The following is a 22,488-nucleotide window of genomic DNA, read 5'->3' as shown; positions in this document are numbered from 1 at the left end:
CGACTAGCACGTGAATGCGGCATTATTCTTGCTGACTTCATAACGGTGTTTCTTCCGGGATCACCGTCATCACTCCGCTACGGAGGTGTCCTTACTGGCAGCTAATAGTTAATCTGTATTTAAACGGACCCAATTTAATACAATTCACGACTGGAGTAGTATTGGACGTCTGAAATATGAAGGGAATGAAACCGCACCTCATTCTGTTGCTGCTCTTCGCGTCTTTGCTTTGTGCAGAGACGGCCAGAAGCCGGAAAGATTCCACCAACCAGAATAGTTTCAGAAGGGCGGCTAACGGATTCTACCAAATGTTAAGCAATATTTTTGGAGAGGACAACATCAGAGGTCTTTACAAGGTTAGTAATGATTGATCAGCAAACCAAGTGTTCCGTCCAATTTAAGCTAATGTTATATGACAAGAGGTGTCCAAAGAAATGGTGGTAGTAGCTAACGGGCAGGTAGAGAGCTTGCTAACCAAGGGCGCCTAGACATTAAATGCATAAATGGTTGCCATTTTGAAAATAGTCTAGCTAGCAAGATAAGATGGACAAGCCAATAAGTAATATATTTAGAGATCTCATTTTTATGTGGCACGACACATTTTCATGACTATTTATAGGTAGAAGAAACTAACGCTTTAAATCCTGACCAGACACAGACTTCATGCACCTGACCTAGCCTCAGAGAGGAATGGGGAATACCTAGTCCGTTGTACAACTGAATGCATCTTCCGCATTTAACCCAACCCCTCTGAATCGGAGCGGTGAGGGGAGCTGCCTTAATCGATATCCACGTGATCGGGAAACGTGGGTTCACTTCCTTGCTCAGGCGCAGAACGACAGATTTTTACCTTGTAAGCTCGGGGATTCGATCCAACAACCTTTCGGTTACTGACCCAACGCTGTGTCTCGGTTTCGGCCTCTCATCTGCCGTGGCAACATTTCAGTGTTCTCTTGGAATCGCATCTTTAAAAAAAAAATTAAAGCCTATTTGAGTTGTCCCTGTTGAAATTCGAGACATGAGGCTAGCATAGCGTCTCCCTCTCCATTGAATACCGGTGGTGGACGTCACATTTTATATCTATATATCACACACACACTAGTTGACTGATGGGGGGCGCTGTGTTGAAGCCAGTTGATACTCCCCCGCTGTTATAATTTTATTTTGGAATCTATAGAAATGCATTTATTTATGTCTGCATTCGTTTTTGCCTCATGTATTCTATTACAGACACCTTAATATATACTTTAAAATTACATTGTTAGCTAGACATAAAAAAATAACATTTTTGTTAACAATTTCCTTAAAGTATATATATATTGAGATTAGTAATGTTTACTCCACCAAAAAAAACTATTTAATACATATAATTTTATTATTGAAACATTTAATTGAAATACTGTAGAATTCATTGGGGAGTGCCAACTGGTGGCTTGAAAGCCTCTCATTGGCCAATACATAGCATCAGCAATTCAGTGTTTATATACATCATTGGTTGAGACACAACATGCTCTTGAATACAGGGTGGGTTTCATTTCAATCATAGACATAGAAGGGATAGGTCCATTCTATGAATTCTATCTATCTATCTATCTATCGCACCCACAATCAGTTGAGACACAACATGCTCTTGAATACAGGGTGGGTTTCATTTCAATCATAGACATAGAAGGGATAGGTCCATTCTATGAATTCTATCTATCTATCTATCTATCGCACCCACAATCAGTTGAGACACAACATGCTCTTAAATACAGGGTGGGTTTCATTTCAATCATAGACATAGAATTCATAGAATGGACCTATCCCTTTAGACCACTGCAGTTTAACTGGTACACCATTTTAAATTGAACATACATTTGAACTTGTAATTACTACCACAAAGATGAATGCCGGTCCACCCATCGTCGAATGTCAACGTAACTGTCCATGTCTTTTCGGTCATCTCTATTTCAATGGATTTGACTGTATAATTTAAAACAGATATGCCCATTCAGGTCAACGTTCTCTGATGTGCGCACCAACTATCTTTGTGGTATCATTTCAAAGTTTACATTTTGAATTTATATTTTCATTTTAGTTCGGGCTGTGAAGATATCAGTATCACTATTTTTTTTTTCCCCCCATGGATAAAATGAAACCACAAAACAAACTCTTTGGTCCTTTTATAAACCTGCTGTATGCAAAATAATGTGTGCTATATCTTGGAAATAAATACAATTGAATCTAGATGAAAACAGAATGAAACAGCCTAAAGAAGTAAAATTATTTTTGTTTAATTGCCACGACACTAACAAGCATCTTGATTAGAGGTCTCCCGAATAATCGGCATGGCCGATTTGATTAGGGCCGATTTCCAAGTTTTCATAATAATCAGCAATTTTGGACGCCGATTACATTGCACTCCATGAGGAGACTGCGTGGCAGCCTGACCACCTGTTATGCGAGCGCAGCAAGGAGGTGAGGTAAGTTGCTAGCTAGCATTAAACTTACCTTATAAAAAACAATCAATCTGAACATAATCACTAGTTAACTACACATGGTTGATGATATTACTAGTTTAACTAGCTTGTCCTGCGTTGCAAATAATCAATGTGGTGCCTGCTAATTCATCATCGAATCACATCTTACTTCGCCAAACGGGTGATGATTTAACAAGTGCATTCGTGAAAAAAGCACTGTCGTTGCACCAATGCACCTAACCATAAACATCAATGCCTTTCTTAAAATCAATACACAAGTATACATTTTTAAACCTGCATATTTAGTTAAAATAAATTAATATTAGCAGGCAATATTAACTAGGGAAATTGTGTCACTTCTCTTGCGTTCTGAGCAAGCAGAATCAGGGTATATGCAGCAGTTTGGGCCGCTGGCTCGTTGCAAACTGTATGAAGACCATTTCTTCCTAACAAAGACCGTATTTAATTTGCCAGAATTTTACATAATTATGACATAACATTGATGGTTGTGCAATGTAACAGCAATATTTAGACGTATGGATGCCACCCGTTCGATAAAATACAGAACGGTTTTACTTATTTCACTGAAAGAATAAACATTTTGTTTTCGAAATGATCGTTTCAGGATTTGACCATATTAATGACCTAAGGCTCGTATTTCTGTGTGTTTATTATATTATAATTAAGTCTAGGATTTGATCGAGCAGTCTGACTGAGCGGTGGTAGGCAGCAGCAGGCTCGTAAGCATTCATTCAAACAGTACTTTCCTGCGTTTGCCAGCAGCTCTTCGCAATGCTTGAAGCACAGTGTTGTTTATGACTTCAAGCCTATCAACTCCCAAGATTAGGCTGGCAATACTATAGTACCTATAAGGACATCCAATAGTCAAAGGTAAATGAAATACAAATGGTATAGAGAGATATAGTCCTATAATTCCTATAATAACTACAACCTAAAACTTCTTACGTGGGAATATTGAAGACTCATGTTAAAAGGAACCACCAGCTTTCATATGTTCTCATGTTCTGAGCAAGGAACTGAAACGTTAGCTTTCTTACATGGCACATATTGCACTTTTACTTTCTTCTCCAACACTGGGTTTTTTCATTATTTAAACCAAATTGAACATGTTTCATTATTTATTTGAGGCTAAATTGATTTTATTGATGTATTATATTAAGTTAAAATAAGCGTTCATTCAGTATTGTTGTAATTGCCATTATTACAAATAAATAAACACAGAAAATCGGCCGCTTAATCGCTATCGTTTTTTTTTTGGTCCTCTAATAATCTGTATCGGTATCGGCGTTGAAAAATCATAATCGGTCAAACTCTAGTCCTTATTTTAGTACATTTATCTGCAAAAACATAATATCCAAAACGACTTACTGTCACGCGCGCGTACATTTTACATATGGATGGTCCCAGGAATCGAACCCACTACCCTGACATTACAAGCGCCATGCTCTACCAACTGAGCTACAGAGGACCACGTGTCACACCCACCCTGTGTTCAAGAGAATGTTGTGTCTCAAACGATGGGGCGCAACACAGAGACCTTAAATGATATAAAATAGGGCCTAAACTACAACTTGCTAAAGGTAAAAGGTCAAAAGAAAATCTATAAAATTATCCAGAAATAATATTTTTTTTGACAACCCTGTTTTTAAACTTTCAAATGATTATAAATCTCAACCATTTATGTTTTCCATGGATGTCTCATGTTATGGTGGGGTATGCAAAATGGGTCGACTTTAAGCACCTCTTCAGAGTGTTGGCATCCAGTTCCAAAAAGTACATTTTACAACGGGCAAATACATATGGAAGGTTGCGTTCAAATCAAAAGGGCTGCTGCCAAGAAGTGATTGAAGTCAAATGGATTTCCCCAAAATGTCACCTCTTTGTTTACAGTTCTTCTCCAAGACGACGGAACGCTTTGTCCATGGCGTCGACTCTTTCCTGGACACTATTTGGAAGATGTGGACAGATCTGTTGGATGTGATGGGCATTGATGGTAAGTGGATTTTTATTTAGTGGGTATGTTTCGACGTCGGGACATGTCTGTGATATGTTGTAAATTATGACTGTGCCTGGGAAGTTTGTCTATTGTTCTCTGTTGTCCATGTACTGTCGCTCATTCTTTCCTCTCTCCCCAGCCTCCAACCTGAGCCACTACTTCAGCCCAACGTCTTTGACAAACTCCCCGGCTCGTGCCCTGCTCCTAGTGGCTGCTGTGTTGGTGGCTTACTGGTTCCTCTCCCTGTTTCTGGGGGGATTCTTCTACCTGCTGCACATCGTATTTGGCCGCTTCTTCTGGCTGGCCCGAGTTACACTCTTTGCCCTCTCTTGCCTGTATATCTTGCAGAAGTTTGAGGGGGACCCCGAGCGTGCTGTGCTCCCTCTCTGCTTCGTAATGGCTGTGTACTTCATGATGGGGCCTGTGGGGGCGTACTGGCGTAGAGGTGGGGGTACTGCCTCTCTGGAGGAGAAGATCAATCACCTGGACACCCAGATCCGCTTGCTCAACATCCGGCTGAGCAGGGTCATCGACAGCCTGGAGCGCGCCGGGGAGAAGTAGAGCTGACCCACCACACCCACTGCTGACAACGGCTGTATCCATAGGGTGGCTGGAGGTTTGGGTGTATAAGGGCAGGAAAATCTAAGCAGATCGAGGCTTTCTGTTATGAGAAAGAGCTTGTTTTTTAGTGTTATTTTATTTGTATTTTTATCCTGACTTGTTGATATTTTGTTATATTGTTTAACAACTGCTGATGGTTGCTCTTTTTGGAAATTGTGTTCAATGAAAAAATGGGATGGATGTTTTGTTTTTGGGTATGTGATGGTGTCATAGCGGGACCAGACACAACTGTAAGTATTTCATCCCAGTTAGCTCAGTAGTTAGTTGACCAATGGCAGTTTTACTTATTGCATTTTTTCCGTCCTGACACTGAGATGTATAGTCAAAAATAATGTCACCATTCCATTGTAGCAGTAGGTCATTCCTGGCGTATTTCAGGACCTCTCTTTCTATATAATGGACATACTGTGTGTGTGTGCAAGCGTGTGCGTTTCATGCATGTGAATCATTGGAAAAGCACTGGAAAAAAAGTTAAGACTGGCGAAACCTGGGCAGGCACGAAAATCTCAGGGAGAAATTTTTAAAAAAGAATATCAAGAACAATTATGTGAATATACCCCACATCAATATCAACTTAACCCTTTACACTCATGGGAATTGGCCTGTATGGATAGGGCTAAATTGGTAGCAATTGAAAGGGAACAGTTTGGAGATTAGGGGAACATGATTAAGACAAGTTGAGGACACAATAGTTCACAAGAATGAATCCAAACATTACACTGTTGATTTTATGTGCATTTTACATTGACTGTACTTTTCACCCCATTTGTTAATAACGAAATCTGAAAATACTCTGGATACATTCAGTAACATGATGAGAATATTCCTGGATAAAAAATAAAAAAAATCCTCTCACTAATAGGTCTTTTGACCAGGGAAACAGATCATATTTTTGGTGCACATAGAAAAGAGTCATGAGTGTATTCAGGTGTGTGTTCTTCAGCGATATTTTTTCTTCACAATAGACAAACAGGCTCATTTTGTTCAAAACAACCCAGGGTATGACGCCATGTCATCTTGTAACTATACATCAAACAAAGTGATCATAAACGGTGACACTGTATATATTAGTTTAATGATATGGAAATGTGAAGTACACATTTGGACTCACAGGTGTTTGGCTTGTATCACATCCGTGGTATTTATTCTGATCCTCAATGTCTCATCTTTGAAAATACATAGAGTCCTCTTCATTTACAGCATTTCCCTCAGACAACAGAAAAAGCAGACGTTGCCAAATTAGTGGGAGGGATGGTGACCACTTCTTGTCGCTTGAGGTGCACAAGTTCAGAACATCTGTCAGTCAAAACCCATACAGAGCTGTGAAGTGCAGAGCCTGAGCTATGATGTAATTTATAGCATGTTACTCTATAGTCACTGAGCTATGATGTCATTTATAACATGTTACTCTACAGTCACTAAGCTATGATGTCATTTATAGCATGTTACTGTATAGACACTGAGCTATGATGTCATTTATAGCATGTTACTGTAGTCCCTGATCTATGATGTCATCTGTAGCATGTTACTGTACAGCAACTGAGCTATGATGTCATTTATAGCATGTTACTGTACAGACACTGAGCTATGATGTCATCTATAGCATGTTACTGTACAGCAACTGAGCTATGATGTCATTTATAACATGTTACTCTACAGTCACTAAGCTATGATGTCATTTATAGCATGTTACTATATAGACACTGAGCTATGATGTCATCTATAGCACGTTACTGTACAGCAACTGAGCTATGATGACATTTATAGCAGTCACTGAGCTATGATGTCATTTATAGCATGTTACTGTACAGACACTGAGCTATGATGTCATTTATAGCATGTTACTGTACAGCAACTGAGCTATGATGTCATTTATAGTATGTTACTGTACAGTCACTGAGCTATGATGTCATTTATAGCATGTTACTGTACAGTCACTGCGTTCCAATTTAGGCGTTTATCAGTGCCCAAATCTGTCATTTTCAACCCGTTTTATAGGTGCGAGTGTAAAGGCCTACTATGTTACAGTGACACTGATTTTGTTGCACAGCCGTGTTTGAATCGTGGCCAGCCATCTGCAGAAGGATGGAAGGTCTACCTTTATACTCGGGCTCATCATCCACATTGAGATAAGGGTGTTAATGGTAGAAATACCACAATAAAGTATAGTTATAATGGAAGCGTATTAGTAGTTCCCATAAAAACATAATTCTATTTGCCGTGTGACAAGTCCTCCCTGTTTCAGTGGATGGCACATTATGCATGCCTAGACTATATCTGTATTTGTTGTGAATTTGGATGCACTTTTTGGTCATTCCTGCGTTGCATAATTGTACATCGCAAAGTGTACGTTTTTATAGGGCCATAGTGTGTAATTTCCTAAAAAGGAAATTTGATCATTTAACTCTAATCTACTTTTGTGCTACATTTTGAATGTGTTTTCATTAGAATAAATATACAGTCCCATAGAAGTCCATTTTGTTGGGCGGGTGTTCAGTAAGTGGTTTGGTTTAGTTGGTGCCAGTTCAAATGTTATCATTGGCTACCATACCATCTCTCCAGCCCCACCCCTCCAGAAGTGAACTTGTCTACACAAATGTAGTTTTGATTATGTACTGTATTTTCATTTGTAATGTAATGATGTAATGTGCTATTCTATAGCAAAATGTTACAATGTTGTATATGTTAAGTCAGTATTTTAACATTGTAAGCGTTGGAAATATTTAAGAATTGAATGAGTATTAAATGTTTATTGATTTGTAAAATAGGTCATCTTGGATCATTTTGTACTGATTCATGTGCTGTAGAGCCAACCATGTATTTTCCAGCCAACACATATCATGCTGTCATCCATAGGTTCATCACAGCAGAGGGTAGACTTAAGTATTTACGACAACTGTAAGATGTAGTAGGCTGCTGAGTTGTCATACAGATCCTCAATAATAGAATTCTCAGCATTTGATCTTTATTTCAGTTTTGAGAAAGGACTAGGCCCAATATTGAATGATGGTGTATGAGGTCCCAACTCGTTATACATTCTCTCTGTCTCTCTCTCTCTGTCTCTCTCTCTCTGTCTCTCTCTCTCTGTCTCTGTCTCTCTCGTCTCTGTCTGTCTCTCTCTCTTTCGCTCTCTGTCTCTCTCTTTTGCTCTCTGTCTCTCTCTCTGTCTCTCTCTCTCTGTCTGTCTCTGTCAGATCTTTACTATCCATCACCTTGATGATGTTGACACAGTAAAATGGCAGCAGAATGTCTCGACTTGATGAACTTTAAATCTCTCACTGAGTAGAGTAATAACTATAAGGGTCAATAAGACCCATATTCATTCCAACTGAACATCCGTTCTTTTCTGTCTATGTAGTCCCCACATGTGCTGTGCCAAAATGAACGTTCTTCGTCTTTCTGTTTGAAGCACTTAGTCTTGTGAAACTTGAGTATATTTCCCTGTAGTTCTTTAGCATTTCCTTATGTGTTCATATCTTGTTTTTCTACCTCTGTTTTCCTTTGTGGGGATGTTCTTCTACCCTACTGCCTGCTGTTGAACCGTGTCATGTATTGAAAAGTGTTGTGGAAATTAGTCTTCGAGAGGAGTCATTTTAAAGTGAAATTGAGGTCCCAAGATTTGAATAAATCAACTTTATCACCACATTAAGGCTTGACTGTTTTGCTTTGCAAAAGTCAAAAACATAGGCAATTCAATATATAATTTGAGTGACGTGACCACTAAGTTCATGTTCTCTTCACTCTCTTTCATTTTTTTGCGTAATGAATGCTGAATAACTAGAAGAGTTTGGTTTCCACACAAGTGTAGCTGATTGTAAAGTACAGACATAAAAAGTAAAGAGACATCTTGCACATCACATCATTGCTCAAAATTGGCAGTGGCTATCTTTCAAGTGATGTAATTGTGATGTGGACACAGGAGTACACTCACTCACTCCCGGCAATTGTGGCCTTGACAATGACCTTAGGCCACTGTTACAGGAGCCTTTTCCAATGTTTTACTTTGGCTCTCCCTTCGTTCATATTTCAGCCAGTCCCACCAAACCTGGCATTTTTTGGCAGGTGGAACAAGTCTTTCACATCTTCCCATGTACAAAGATCTTTCCCAATTGCTGCACTGCAAGCCAGCTTGTTTGTCTTCTCACTGCATAGGCTGAGTGTACTCCAATGCTTCCCGCAGTTGTGTCAAGTTGGCTGGATGTCCTTTTTTTAAAAACTTTTATTTAACCAGGCAAGTCAGTTAAAAACAAATTCTTATTTTCAATGACGGCCTAGGAACAGTGGGTTAACTGCCTGTTCAGGTGCAGAACGACAGATTTGTACCTTGTCAGCTTGGGGATTTGAACTTGCAACCTTTCAGTTACTAGTACAACACTCTAACCACTAGGCTACCCTGCCGCCCCTTTGGGTGGTGGACCATTCTTGATACACACGGGAAAAACACAGCAGTGTTGCAGTTCTTGACACACTCAAAACGGTGCGCCTGGCACCTACTACCATACCCAATTCAAAGGCACTTAAATATGTTGTCTTGCCTATTCACTCTCTGAATGGCACACATACACAATACATGTCTCAAGGCTTAACAATCCTTCATAACCCTGTCTCTTCCCCTTCATTTACATTGATTGAAGTGGATTTAACAAGTGACATCAATAAGGGATCATAGCTTTCACCTGGATTCACCTGGTCAGTCTATGTCATGGAAAGTCAGTCAGTCTATGTCATGGAAAGTCAGTCAGTCTATGTCATGGAAAGAACAGGTGTTCCTAATGTTTTGTCTACTCAGTGTATAATAAGCATGTGTTGGTACAGATGGCATTGATGCCCTCAACCTATTTATTCAAATCTATAGGCTAATTAGGCTTGACTTACTTACTCATCGGTGAATCAAGGTCTATTCTTTCATTTGGCTGAGTTGTGCATTCTTGCTTCATTTGCACTATTATTTAGGATTTCTCATATCCAAGGAATGCTTCCATACACTAATGGTCATGCAAACAGATGGACAGTGGGCTTTCATTTTTCTGGCCTCACCAACACGAGTATTAGTAAGTCAAAAACATACCAATTTATGAATTGCTCTCTTAAAAGGTGCAATCTGCAATATATAGTGCTCTTGAATGGTCATTTCAATTCATAACCTATACCCATTGCTGAAGAATAGAATTTATAAATTCCCAATGAGCTTTACAACGGTCTCAAGTGTCAGAAGCAAGCAAATGCCTTTAAAAACAAGTCATTTATAGGTTCAATGTATTGTATGTTTCGAACAGGGATTCTGCGGGTTTTCTTTCAATTAGGACCTAGACAACCAGGTAAGAGGAGTTCCTTACTAATTAGTGCCCTTTATTCATCAATCTAGTACAAGGGAAGAGTGTGAAAACCCACAGACACTCGGCCCTCCGTGGAATGAGTTGGACAAGTGGTTTAGAACTGTCATGTTGATTGAAGTCCTGGACTGTCAGTCCTTGTGTTCATAATTCTGTCAATTTGGCGGGAATTCCCCTAAGCTTTGTATCAAACCAAGTGGTGGGGTTGCTGTACAACTGGAAAACAAATTAAGCATTGTGTCTTTAACTGTAACAAATGAGTGATCTCTACACATCCTGTTAGAGGAAGCTGGTGATGAGATAACACTTTTCATGTGTATTAACTAGTTCACTCACTCACTGTTAAAAATGGAATAGTATCAAACACTGTATGCTAATATTAACAATCAAGAACATGAGATATGTGCTAAATAAAAAGTTGACAGTGTTCAGTGCCACTTTTACTGTAGTCGATGAACGGGGCACGAGTACAGCATCTACTGTACAAGGTGCTGGGATCTTTTATTGTGGGTTTCACAGTCTGATATAAACAAAAGTTTGAACTATTTCACAGTTTTTCTTACTTGGGTAGAAGGTGGCAATGGATGTTATCTGACCTGCACTGGGCTTTATGTTGCTGGTCCATCAACTAGCTACACAGGTCTCAGTTCTAAGTCCAGGGCGTAGTGCGTTTTCCTCCACTCGTAATCACACCATGACCTGGACCAGAGCTATAATATGGCATGTTGCGTTAGACACACTGATCTACACTGATCTCATTGATCTTTCACAACACAAGTTCTTGCTCTCTTTTCACTTGCATCATCGCTCCGATCCATAATCAGACTTTGATTTGGCATTCAAGAGTAATGAAAATCCATCCACTCAGCTCTTTTTTTTTGTTGGTAAGCTGGACTGCTGTTTTAAGAAATAATTATCTAGGTGTTTCAAAACTCTTTGCTTTTCAAAACTATTTCCTCTTTCACTGTGAAACAACAAAGCATATTTGTCTACCTCATGCTGTAGCAGTCTGAGAGTATCAAGAAAAACAGTGAAATTATTTATTGAATGTAAGCATTTGATAGAGTTTATTTTCTGAAAATAAACAACTTATCTTCTCTTTCACGGTTCTGGACAGTGAAAGTGACTGAGGAGGGGCATGACCATATAGCAATTTGATTGGGAACACCTCTAAAACGCTCTCTAGTTCTGAGAGTTTTATTGGTGAATCCCCTCATTCGAGAGCTGTCACTGATCAAGATTGTATATTTCATTGGACATCAGTGCCGCCAGTCAACACGGTCGACCCACTCTTTTGCATACGACGTGTCTCGGCTGATGTGGAGCCAGTTTTTATTCGACCAATCAGGTTGCAGACAAACTGGTGGCGTGCCCCCGCGTGATATTATTCCGCTTGAACGTTCTGACCCCCAAAGATCACAGTCTTTTACATGTATTTTGATCAAACATATTTTGTACCTTGAACATATTATGCAATTGCAACCATTCTACAAAGTTAACAGCGTATTGTCATGATTTTATAGAAAAGTGTGCTTGTTTGTATTTAAAAATAAATGTACCCAAAAAATATTCATAACAATGCACAACACCTGTTTATGCCCCAAGTGCATGTTTTTGTGAAAGAAATTAGGCTGAGGTGGGACAGTTTAAACAGGACTTGAACCAAACCCGATGGTCAGGGGTCCGCACAATACCATCTGTGCCAAAAAGGTCCAAACCTATTGGCAGAGGCCTCAGTGCACATGCCACGCATGCATTTTGCTCTCTCAAAAAACAGCCTGCCATTAAAATCCCTTTGGAACAGTAGGTCAATAATTCTGATGAGAAACGACAGGTACACCGTCCCTTGCCACCAGTGATTGAGGGAAAGTACTTTTGTAATGCAATTTACTCGTATTTTTTACAGTTTGTATGTAATAATAATGCACAATTCGAGGATATTGGTTAGATATCACACTGGTTTAACACTAAATTGATTTATTATGGAAGAAATAGATTGCGTCTTTAAGCGGAAGGATACTTTGTGTTATTGTGACAGCCGCGTCACCTCACGGTGGGAGGGATCTTTACTGGCTTTATCCTTGCAGCTTGTCCGCATGGAATGACAGTCCAATCTGGCCTTCTGTCTCATACTCATTCTTGGAAGTGTGCTGCCTGTTTTAGCTACAGTAGCTAGCTTGCTATAAAGGACGACAGACTCATTTTTTAACGGAGGCGGCAACAACAATGTCAAAAGACACCGAACGTATGAGCGAGAAGATAATGGAGTCGAAGGTATTATGGTACCCAGACTCAAAGAAGAACACACAGATGGACAGATTCAGGACACAGGTGAACAGAGACTTTGGGCTTAATCTAGGTGAGTGACCCGGCGAGGGAGCAGCTTTTCAGACGGGGGACAGTCATGCTAGTCACCTCTAATTTAACGTTATACATTCGGTACCAATCGATTCATTTTGCTAGGGAGAATCAACACACTGCATCATTAGCAAATGTAGCTGTGTGCATATTTTATAATATTGCTATATGCTAGCCTAAGTACTGTAGTTGCCCCACGATGGAGCTGTCATAATTTCCAATCGTTTTTCCACCATACATTTTTTTCCAATAGGGAATTTTTAGAAACACTGTTTCGTGTAGGTTTACCGTGGCGTGTTGTTTTGATAACCATGTAAATGTCTCTCGGACAAGTTGACTTATCAATATATCCTGCTCAGCTGTATTCACTCTCAGATTCGAAAATGCTAATTAGCGTCAAAGTAGACGGCATACAAAACAACAAATCCCTGCAAGCTATCTTTAGCCGACACCTTTGCTAACAGGTATTGTGTCAATTTAAAACTTGCACAAGACCGCTTTCAGAATTGTCCATTTAAAAAAAAAAAGACAATGTATTAATGACTAACATTAGTTAATCCAAAAATTCTTACATTCGGCTCGATTCGGCACTCTTCCAAAGCATGGCATTTGTAGTTCTTTATGATAAACTGCTAATGTGGCTAACATTTCATTTTGCGGGGGTGTGGTGAATATATTGATGTCACCTTGTCCTAGAGAGATTTACAGTTATCAAAAAATCACGCCAGGGTAAGCCTACACAAAACACATACCTTATTTTAAGTGTTTTTAAAATCCCCTATGGGGAAAATTGAATGGTGGAAAATCGATTTGAACCATTTCCTTGTATGACCGCTAGGTTTTATGGGTATTATGAAACATACTGTGGTTCTCTATAGTTATTGAACCAAGCATGCCATGACAATGGTATATTCTGAATCAGGGGAGGATGGCGAACAATCAACACCTTTTTTTTTATTGTGACTTATATTTTTCAGAAGATTTAAATCTGTAAAAATGTTGTTTTGCTTGATTGGTTCAATAGCTATTGACGAGGGAACTGAACATCCAAATACAAAACTAACTTTGCCTAGGTGCAAAACCAAACCATATACAAAATAGGGTAAACGGTACGTTCCTGTGGTTATTTTTGTCTAAAATGTGTAGCAGCTGGAGGACAAACCTCATGATTGATCTCTCTGATGTCATTCCCCCTTGCAGCCAACTACAATGACCTGTACCAGTGGTCTGTGGAGAGCTACCCTGAGTTCTGGGCTGAGGTGTGGCGTTTCTGTGGGGTAGTAAGCTCCAGGATGTATGAGGAGGTGTGTCTACCCACTGTTTCCTGCTCTCTTATGTACATAACACTGAATAAGTGGATGGGTGCATCCTAAATGCCACCCTAATCTCTATAGTAGTGCACTTCTTTTGACCATGGTCCATAGGGCTCTGACAGCTGTTTGGGACAGAGACATTGCCTTTTTTATTGTGCTTTTTCATCCATCTAGTGCAGTAACACCTTCTACAATGTGATCTCTCACAATTTGTGTCATTATGATTAGGGAGAGTTTATAAAGTTCTTTGAGGGGTCCAATCGATTTCTATTCAGTCAGTTACTTATCGTTACCCTTGTGCTTAGAGCAGAGCAGTATTACGTTGTAGTCGTTATTCCCTTACCCCAGGTTTGAATCATGTAGAACATTAGCCATTTCCCCTCCCCTCTTCCTCAGGTGGTGGATATCTCCAAGAGGATATCGGACGTCCCAGAGTGGTTCAAAGGAAGCCGCATGAACTATGCTGAGAACCTGCTAAAGCACAAAGACCAGGACAAGGTGGCCCTCTATGCTGCTAGTAAGTACGGCTGAGGCAAATCAGTCAATTTATTAGGCTTTTTTTTTTCTCCATTTTTATTGGTCAGTTTCCAAGATCCCATTCATCTGCAGTTGAGTAAATGTCCTAAATCAGCACCAGCACCCTGTGCTTCCAGACATGTTTTTATACTATAATTATTGTGCTTAAAAAATATATATTTATAGCTAGTGTGTCAACTATGAAATAAAGGGTCACAATGATATTCTAATGGCCATTATAATTCTAGCTTAATTCCTGCTGGGGCCACGCAGACTGTACATTTCTTTGGATAAAAATGTCTGCTAAATGGCATATCTTACACATATAGATCATTACTGAAGCACTGAGAAGATTATTCCAAAGGTCACCTTGACAACCCCGTCCAAAATAGTACCTGGAATTCAGCTGTTTTATTTCCCCCAATAAGCTCTCCTAATTCAACATGTTTTTGGCCGACGACGGGTCCATACGGTATGCAGGGCAGTGTGATTTGATTAGGAGCCACAGGGTTTTCCGGCTCCTGCTCGCTCCTTGGGTTTTTAATATCCTGATGGGTATCCTCTTGTTATCATTTGATGCGGTCTCCACCCCACCCACCGCCCGCCCACCTCCTGTAAGTTAATTAGGAGAGGAGCGCTATTACTCAGGTGGCAGTGCACTACTGCTTAATGTGTCCTGTATCGGCCCTGTAGGTCAGAGCAGGTTCCTGTATCGTTCCTGTATCGGCCCTGTAGGTCAGAGCAGGTTCCTGTATCGTGCCTGTATCGGCCCTGTAGGTCAGAGCAGGTTCCTGTATCGTTCCTGTATCGGCCCTGTAGGTCAGAGCAGGTTCCTGTATCGGCCCTGTAGGTCAGAGCAGGTCCCTGTATCGGCCCTGTAGGTCAGAGCAGGTCCCTGTATCGGCCCTGTAGGTCAGAGCAGGTCTGTATCATTCCTGTATCTGTTATTCCTGTATCTGTTATTACTTGGATAGCTTTGCATACACTAACTATAGCCCTTTTCTCTGTAATTTGGTCTGGTAAAGCACGGGACTAGTATTACAAGAGAACGTTGGTTATGTATTTATTACCCCAGAATGTCCATTATTCCAGAGGACGATTCGGCCTGGATTTGTGTTATTACCACACTGACCCACTGTAATTCACATTAATTAATTTATTTTTTCATTAAATTGACAATTATGACTGAAGCCTGGATTTAATCTATACATGAAGATATTTCAACATGTCTAGGTGATTAACGGGCAACGCTGATAACTTTCTAGAACCATACCAAAGCATCCTCGGTATAGTGTTACCACAATATCTGTATTGAGGAAGTGTAATCATTAGGATAGTTCAGTGCTCTGCAGTACAACACTTCCTAAATGGCCCCATGCCTGCAGATGTAGTTTAGCTGCTTTGCGATGTATTAACAACAAGGGTTGTGTTAAAAAGGCGCAATGGTTTTTATACGGACTCATTTGGCGATGTTCAATTCATTGGCGCACAACCTATAAGCACAAGCATTCACTGAAACGCTCTTCATATATTGGCTATACGCAGCACTTTGTTATATTTATTTACCCCCTTTTTTCTCCCCAATTTCGTGGTATCCAATTGTTAGTAGTTACTGTCTTGTCTCGTCCCTACAACTTCCCTACGGGCTCGGGAGAGACAAAGGTCGAAAGCCATGCGTCCTCCGAAACACGACCCAACCAAGCCGCACTGCTTCTTAACACAGCGCGTGTCCAACCCGGAAGCCAGCCGCACCAATGTGTCGGAGGAAACACCGTGCACCTAGCGACCTGGTCAGCGTGCACTGTGCCCGGCCCGCCACAGGAGTCGCTAGTGCACGATGAGACGACAAGGATATCCCTACCGGCCAAACCCTCCCTAACCTGGACGACGCTAGGCCGATTGTGCGTCGCCCCATGGACCTCCCAGTTACGACAGAGCCTGGGCTCGAACCCAGAGTCTCTGGTGTCACTGCGACAGAGCCTGGGCTCGAACCCAGAGTCTCTGGTGTCACTGCGACAGAGCCTGGGCTCGAACCCAGAGTCTCTGGTGTCACTGCGACAGAGCCTGGGCTCAAACCCAGAGTCTCTGGTGTCACTGCGACAGAGCCTGGGCTCGAACCCAGAGTCTCTGGTGTTACTGCGACAGAGCCTGGGCTCGAACCCAGAGTCTCTGGTGTTACTGCGACAGAGCCTGGGCTCGAACCCAGAGTCTCTGGTGTTACTGCGACAGAGCCTGGGCTCAAACCCAGAGTCTCTGGTGTTACTGCGACAGAGCCTGGGCTCAAACCCAGAGTCTCTGGTGTTACTGCGACAGAGCCTGGGCTCAAACCCGGAGTCTCTGGTGTTACTGCGACAGAGCCTGGGCGCGAACCCGGAGTCTCTGGTGTTACTGCGACAGAGCCTGGGCTCAAACCCGGAGTCTCTGGTGTTACTGCGACAGAGCCTGGGCTCAAACCCGGAGTCTCTGGTGTTACTGCGACAGAGCCTGGGCTCGAACCCGGAGTCTCTGGTGTCACTGCGACAGAGCCTGGGCTCGAACCCGGAGTCTCTGGTGTTACTGCGACAGAGCCTGGGCTCAAACCCGGAGTCTCTGGTGTTACTGCGACAGAGCCTGGGCTCGAACCCGGAGTCTCTGGTGTCACTGCACTTTGTTTGTAAGCTCCATTTATCAAATCAAGTTATTATTTTTTCTTGCTGAAACTGCGATAAACACCTGTCAAACATTTCTCTCAAAACACATGGATGTCGATTCGCACGGGACTAATATTATCAGAGGAGCTTGGAATTAGTCGATTCGGACGGGATTTAACTTACGGATGTGCTGATTTGTGGTCATGCACCTAGGTTATGTAATTGTCTCCACCAGTAAATCTAATCCAGTGCGAATAGGGCTTTAGTTTCTGTCTACCTCTCATTTTCTCTCACGGTCTCTCTCTGTCTCTCTCTAAGCCGAGGAAAATGACGAGATCACCAAGGTGACTTTCGGGGAGCTGAGGCGCGATGTGGCGCTGTTCGCCGCCGCCATGAGGAAGATGGGTGTCGGGACTGGCGACAGAGTCGTAGGTGAGTCACCATGTAGCATCACCACCAAACCCCTACACTCACAAAGGTCAAGAGGAGAGGCTCTCTGTCTGACGACAGTGTGACAGTCCAGCTAGAAACATGCACACCACACCACAAATCACCCCCTGACTTTTCATCAAGCACTAGGCTCTGCATCTGTAATGGAACCCTACTCCCTACACCGAGTGCACTGCTTTTGACCGACCAGGGTCCATAGGGAGAGTCCTACCATAATCTCCCACCTCTGTAGAGTCCTTCGATCATCACCCCTTCTCCCTCACTCTGGGCCCCCTGCACGGAGCTTGTCAGACCTTCTCTTCTGCAATTGGGCAAGGAACACCCCAGCCTGCTTCATCCTGACCTGTGATTGGTGCAGATTTTACCCCCCCCGCTGGTCTCTGTCTATATAGAGGCCTTTGTTGGCATGGGGTAACTGAAGCAAATTCTAAATGGCCCTATTCATCCATCCTTACTCCCCACCACAGTAGAACGCTGTAATATAACGCAGGCAGTCTAACATGTTTCACCCGACTAGTCCTACTTGAAGAGCTGGTTTACTTTGATTTGATCCAAAGCAATATGTTTTGGTATGGGACTCAAACCCAGTGTCCTGGCGCGGCAGCAATATGTTTTGGTATGGTACTCAAACCCAGTGTCCTGGTGTGGCAGCAATATGTTTTGGTATGGGACTCAAACCCAGTGTCCTGGTGTGGCAGCAATATGTTTTGGTATGGGACTCAAACCCAGTGTCCTGGCGTGGCAGCAATATGTTTTGGTATGGGACTCAAACCCAGTGTCCTTGCGTGGCAGCAATATGTTTTGGTATGGGACTCAAACCCAGTGTCCTGGTGTGGCAGCAATATGTTTTGGTATGGGACTCAAACCCAGTGTCCTGGCGCGGCAGCAATATGTTTTGGTATGGGACTCAAACCCAGTGTCCTTGCGTGGCAGCAATATGTTTTGGTATGGGACTCAAACCCAGCGTCCTGGCGTGGCAGCAATATGTTTTGGTATGGGACTCAAACCCAGTGTCCTGGCGTGGCAGCAATATGTTTTGGTATGGGACTCAAACCCAGTGTCCTGGCGTGGCAGCAATATGTTTTGGTATGGGACTCAAACCCAGTGTCCTGGCGTGGCAGCAATATGTTTTGGTATGGGACTCAAACCCAGTGTCCTGGCGTGGCAGCAATATATGTTTTGGTATGGGACTCAAACCCAGTGTCCTGGCACGGCAGCAATATGTTTTGGTATGGGACTCAAACCCAGTGTCCTGGCGTGGCAGCTTGAGGGGGGGCCTCAACCTTTTTTTAATTTCCATATGTACCAGAAAACTAAGGGTTTATTTTTTTGGGGGGGGCTTCAGGAATGTGACTGATCAAAGGACAGTTTATTATATATACAGTTGAAGTTGGAAGTTTACGCCTTAGTCAAATACATTTAAAATCTGTTTTTCACAGTTCCTGACATTTAATCCTAGTAAAAGTTAGGATCACCACTTTATTTTAAGAATGTGAAATGTCAGAATAATAGTAGAGAGAATGATTTATTTCAGCTTTTATTTCTTTCATCACATTCCCAGTGGGTCAGAAGTTTACGTACTTGCAATTAGTATTTGGTAGCATTAGTACTTGGGTCGACTGTTTCGGGTAGCCTTCCACAAGCTTCCCACAATAAGTTGGGTGAATTTTGGCCCATTCCTCCTGACAGAGCTGGTGTAACTGAGTCTGGTTTGTAGGCTTTCTTGCTCGCACACACTTTTTCAGGTCTGCCCACAAATTTTCTATGGGATTGAGGTCAGGGCTTTGTGATGGCCACTCCAATACCTTGACTATGTTGTCCTTAAGCCATTTTGCCACAACTTTGGAAGTATGCTTGGGGTCATTGTCTATTTGGAAGACCCATTTGCGACCAAGCTTTACTTCCTGACTGATGTCTTGAGATGTTTCTTCAATATATCCACATAAATTTCCTCCCTCATGATGCCATCTATTTTGTGAAGTGCACCAGTCCCTCCTGCAGCAAAGCAACCCCACAACATGATGCTGCCACCCCTGTGCTTCACGGTTGGGATGGTGTTCTTCGGCTTGCAAGCCTCCCCTTTTCCTCCAAACATAACGATGGTCATTATGGCCAAACAGTTATATTTTTGTTTCATCAGGCCAGAGGACATTTCTCCAAAAAGTACGATCTTTGTTCCCATGTGCAGTTGCAAACTGTAGTCTGGCTTTTTTTTTTTATGGCGGTTTTGGAGCAGTGGCTTCTTCTTTGCTGAGCGGCCTTTCAGTTTATGTTGATATAGGACTCGTTTTACTGTGGATATAGATACTTTTGTACCTGTTTACTCCAGCATCTTTACAAGGTCCTTTGCTGTTCTTGCTGTTCTGGGATTTATATTTTTGTTGTTGAAAATGACAACCAAATAGACCTACCAATAAACGTTTATCTATTAACTGAAGCAACGCTATAGGCTACATGCCCTGGCACCACAAAGCCATGGGATCCATTAGCTAAATGACTCTAGTCTCTGCTTCTTTAACTCTGTGTTGTCTGTTTACACTGCTATGCTTTATCTTGGCCAGGTCACAGTTGTAAATGAGAACTTGTTCTCAACTAGCCTACCTGGTTAAATAAAGGTGTTCTCAACTAGCCTACCTGGTTAAATAAAGGTGTTCTCAACTAGCCTACCTGGTTAAATAAAGGTGTTCTCAACTAGCCTACCTGGTTAAATAAAGGTGTTCTCAACTAGCCTACCTGGTTAAATAAAGGTGTTCTCAACTAGCCTACCTGGTTAAATAAAGGTATTCTCAACTAGCCTACCTGGTTAAATAAAGGTGTTCTCAACTAGCCTACCTGGTTAAATAAAGGTGTTCTCAACTAGCCTACCTGGTTAAATAAAGTTGAAATAAAATAAAAAATGTGAGGGTCCATTTAAGGTGAGCTCAGTGGGACTGTGTAATGACCACGTCCTCTCCTCCCTGACTCTGTCCTCTTCACCCCACCTCTACTCCGTGAGTCATGTTATTGTCATACTACGTGTGTGTGTGTCACAGGAGGTTGGTGGCACCTTTTTAATTGGGGAGTATGGGTTGTGGTAATGGCTGGAGTGGAATGTTGGGAAGGTATCAAACACATTATCATCGAACACATGGTTTCCATGTGTTTGTTACGATTCCATTCACTCAGTTCCATTATAATGAGCCGTCCTCCCATCAGCAGTGTGTGTGTGATATGCTCCACAAAGGGACTGCTGCAGATGGAAATGAGATGTAGCTAAGTACGGTGGACTATTAAGGTTTCCACGGTACCTTATTTGTAAATAAATAAACAAACTAGCCCAGTAAACTTAAAAAGTAGATGTGGAAGAAGCTAAGCTCCCATTATGCTGTCGATCCATTATGTAACAAGCTCTGAAGTTTCCCTTAGGTACAGATCTAGGATCAGCTTCCCCTCCGTCAATTCTGACTTTAACCATTTTAGTTGGGGGAGGAAATACAAAACTAACCCAAGATCAGTGTAGGGGCAGTTTTCACCCTATGCCACGTAACAAGGCAAGATGACCGACATGGGCTAGCCTGCTAGTTTCAGTAGGAGAGCTGAACAAACCTTTTGAATCACAGAAAAAGACCAACGACTGTGATTTGTATTATTATTTTTCGAGATGGACTCTCCCTGCTGTTCTGTGTTGTCCGGTCCTAAAGATGGCTGAAGCAGAATATCATAACATTACTCAACCTGTAGGTGTACTGTATCTGCAGTGTACGGTAAACCATAATTGGTGGTGTGTGTTCTGTAATACGAGGTGTGCGTGTGTGTTCTGTAATACTAGGTGTATCTCTGTGTGTGCTGTAATATGAGGTATCTGTGTGTGTGTGTGTGCTGTAATACTAGGTGTATCTGTGGGTGTGTTTGTGCTGTATTGCTAGGTGTGTGTGTGCGCTACGTGTCCTTGTCCCACTCTGTTTGATAAAGTGTGGACTTCCTTTTCAGTGTGGGGGGAGAGAGAAATATAACCACTCAGCAGATGAAACCAGTCAAGATTTATGGCTGCAGTCAAAACACACCTCCATCTATCCTTCTAGAAATGAACCCTTCAGCTGCTTACTGCTGGTTCTCACTGTTCTCTCCTTCATTTAACCTTGTGTTTGTGTATTACATAGAAATGTCATTCTAGTTCTGTGGTGTGCTTGACCTATGTCCGTCTATTAATATCACATGTAAACTGCAGATCAATTCATTTGATGCTCAGTAAGTTCCAGTTAAATGTGTTTCTCTCAGAAGCTTTTGGAAAACATGTAAAATCAGCAAAAAAAGAAGTCCTCTCACTGTCAACTGCGTTTATTTTCAGCAAACTTAGCATGTGTAAATATTTGTATGAACATAAGATTCAACAACTGAGACATAAACTCAACAAGTTCCACAGACATATGACTAACAAATTGAATAATGTGTCCCTGAACAAAGAGGGGGGGGGGGGGGGGGGGGGGGGTCAAAATCAAAAGTAACAGTCAGTATCTTGTGTGGCTGTACTGCAGTGTATCTCCTCCTCATTGACTGTACCATATTTGCCAGTTCTTGCTGTGAGATGTTACTCCACACTTCCACCAATGCACCTGCAATTTCCTGGACATTTCTTGGGGGAATGGCCCTAGCCCTCACCCTCCGATCCTACAGGTCCCAAGCGTGCTCAATGGGATTGAGATCCGGGTTCTTCGCTGGCCAAGGCAAAACACTGACATTACGGTCTTGCAGGAAATCACGCACAGAACGAGCAGTATGGCTTGTGGCATTGTCATGTCAGGATGAGCC

At 41.9% G+C, this 22,488-nt stretch overlaps 2 protein-coding genes across 3 annotated transcripts in view; both read left to right on the top strand.

Annotated features, from left to right (window-relative positions):
* The first annotated feature begins 17 nt into the window (after positions 1–17).
* On the top strand, positions 18–8,746 carry LOC139410592 (bri3 binding protein). 2 transcript variants are annotated; one of them, XR_011634519.1, is made up of 4 exons: positions 34–356; positions 4,374–4,476; positions 4,619–6,594; positions 6,868–8,745. XR_011634519.1 is itself a non-coding variant. In XM_071155891.1 (3 exons), the coding sequence occupies exons 1-3, from the start codon at positions 177–179 to the stop codon at positions 5,038–5,040; spliced, it is 705 nt and encodes a 234-aa protein (XP_071011992.1). In that variant the 5' UTR covers positions 18–176; the 3' UTR covers positions 5,041–8,746. The 2 variants fall into 2 exon arrangements, 1 of the variants encoding a protein (XP_071011992.1); XM_071155891.1 differs by having other exon boundaries at positions 18–356; positions 4,619–8,746.
* Positions 8,747–12,119: 3,373 nt separating this feature from the next.
* LOC139410591 (acetoacetyl-CoA synthetase) overlaps positions 12,120–22,488 on the top strand; it is a 55,382-nt gene continuing 45,013 nt past the window's right edge. The window contains exons 1-4 of the mRNA XM_071155890.1: positions 12,120–12,792; positions 13,992–14,095; positions 14,501–14,621; positions 17,569–17,682. Coding sequence (XP_071011991.1) covers positions 12,660–12,792; positions 13,992–14,095; positions 14,501–14,621; positions 17,569–17,682 — 472 coding nt within the window. The 5' untranslated portion in view covers positions 12,120–12,659. The remainder of the gene's footprint in view (positions 12,793–13,991; positions 14,096–14,500; positions 14,622–17,568; positions 17,683–22,488) is intronic.

This window comes from Oncorhynchus clarkii, chromosome 6 (assembly GCF_045791955.1).
Source record: "Oncorhynchus clarkii lewisi isolate Uvic-CL-2024 chromosome 6, UVic_Ocla_1.0, whole genome shotgun sequence".
Lineage (NCBI taxonomy): Eukaryota > Metazoa > Chordata > Actinopteri > Salmoniformes > Salmonidae > Oncorhynchus > Oncorhynchus clarkii.
The sequence above is the reverse complement of the archived record's forward strand: the minus strand, read 5'-3'. Positions and strand labels throughout refer to the sequence as shown.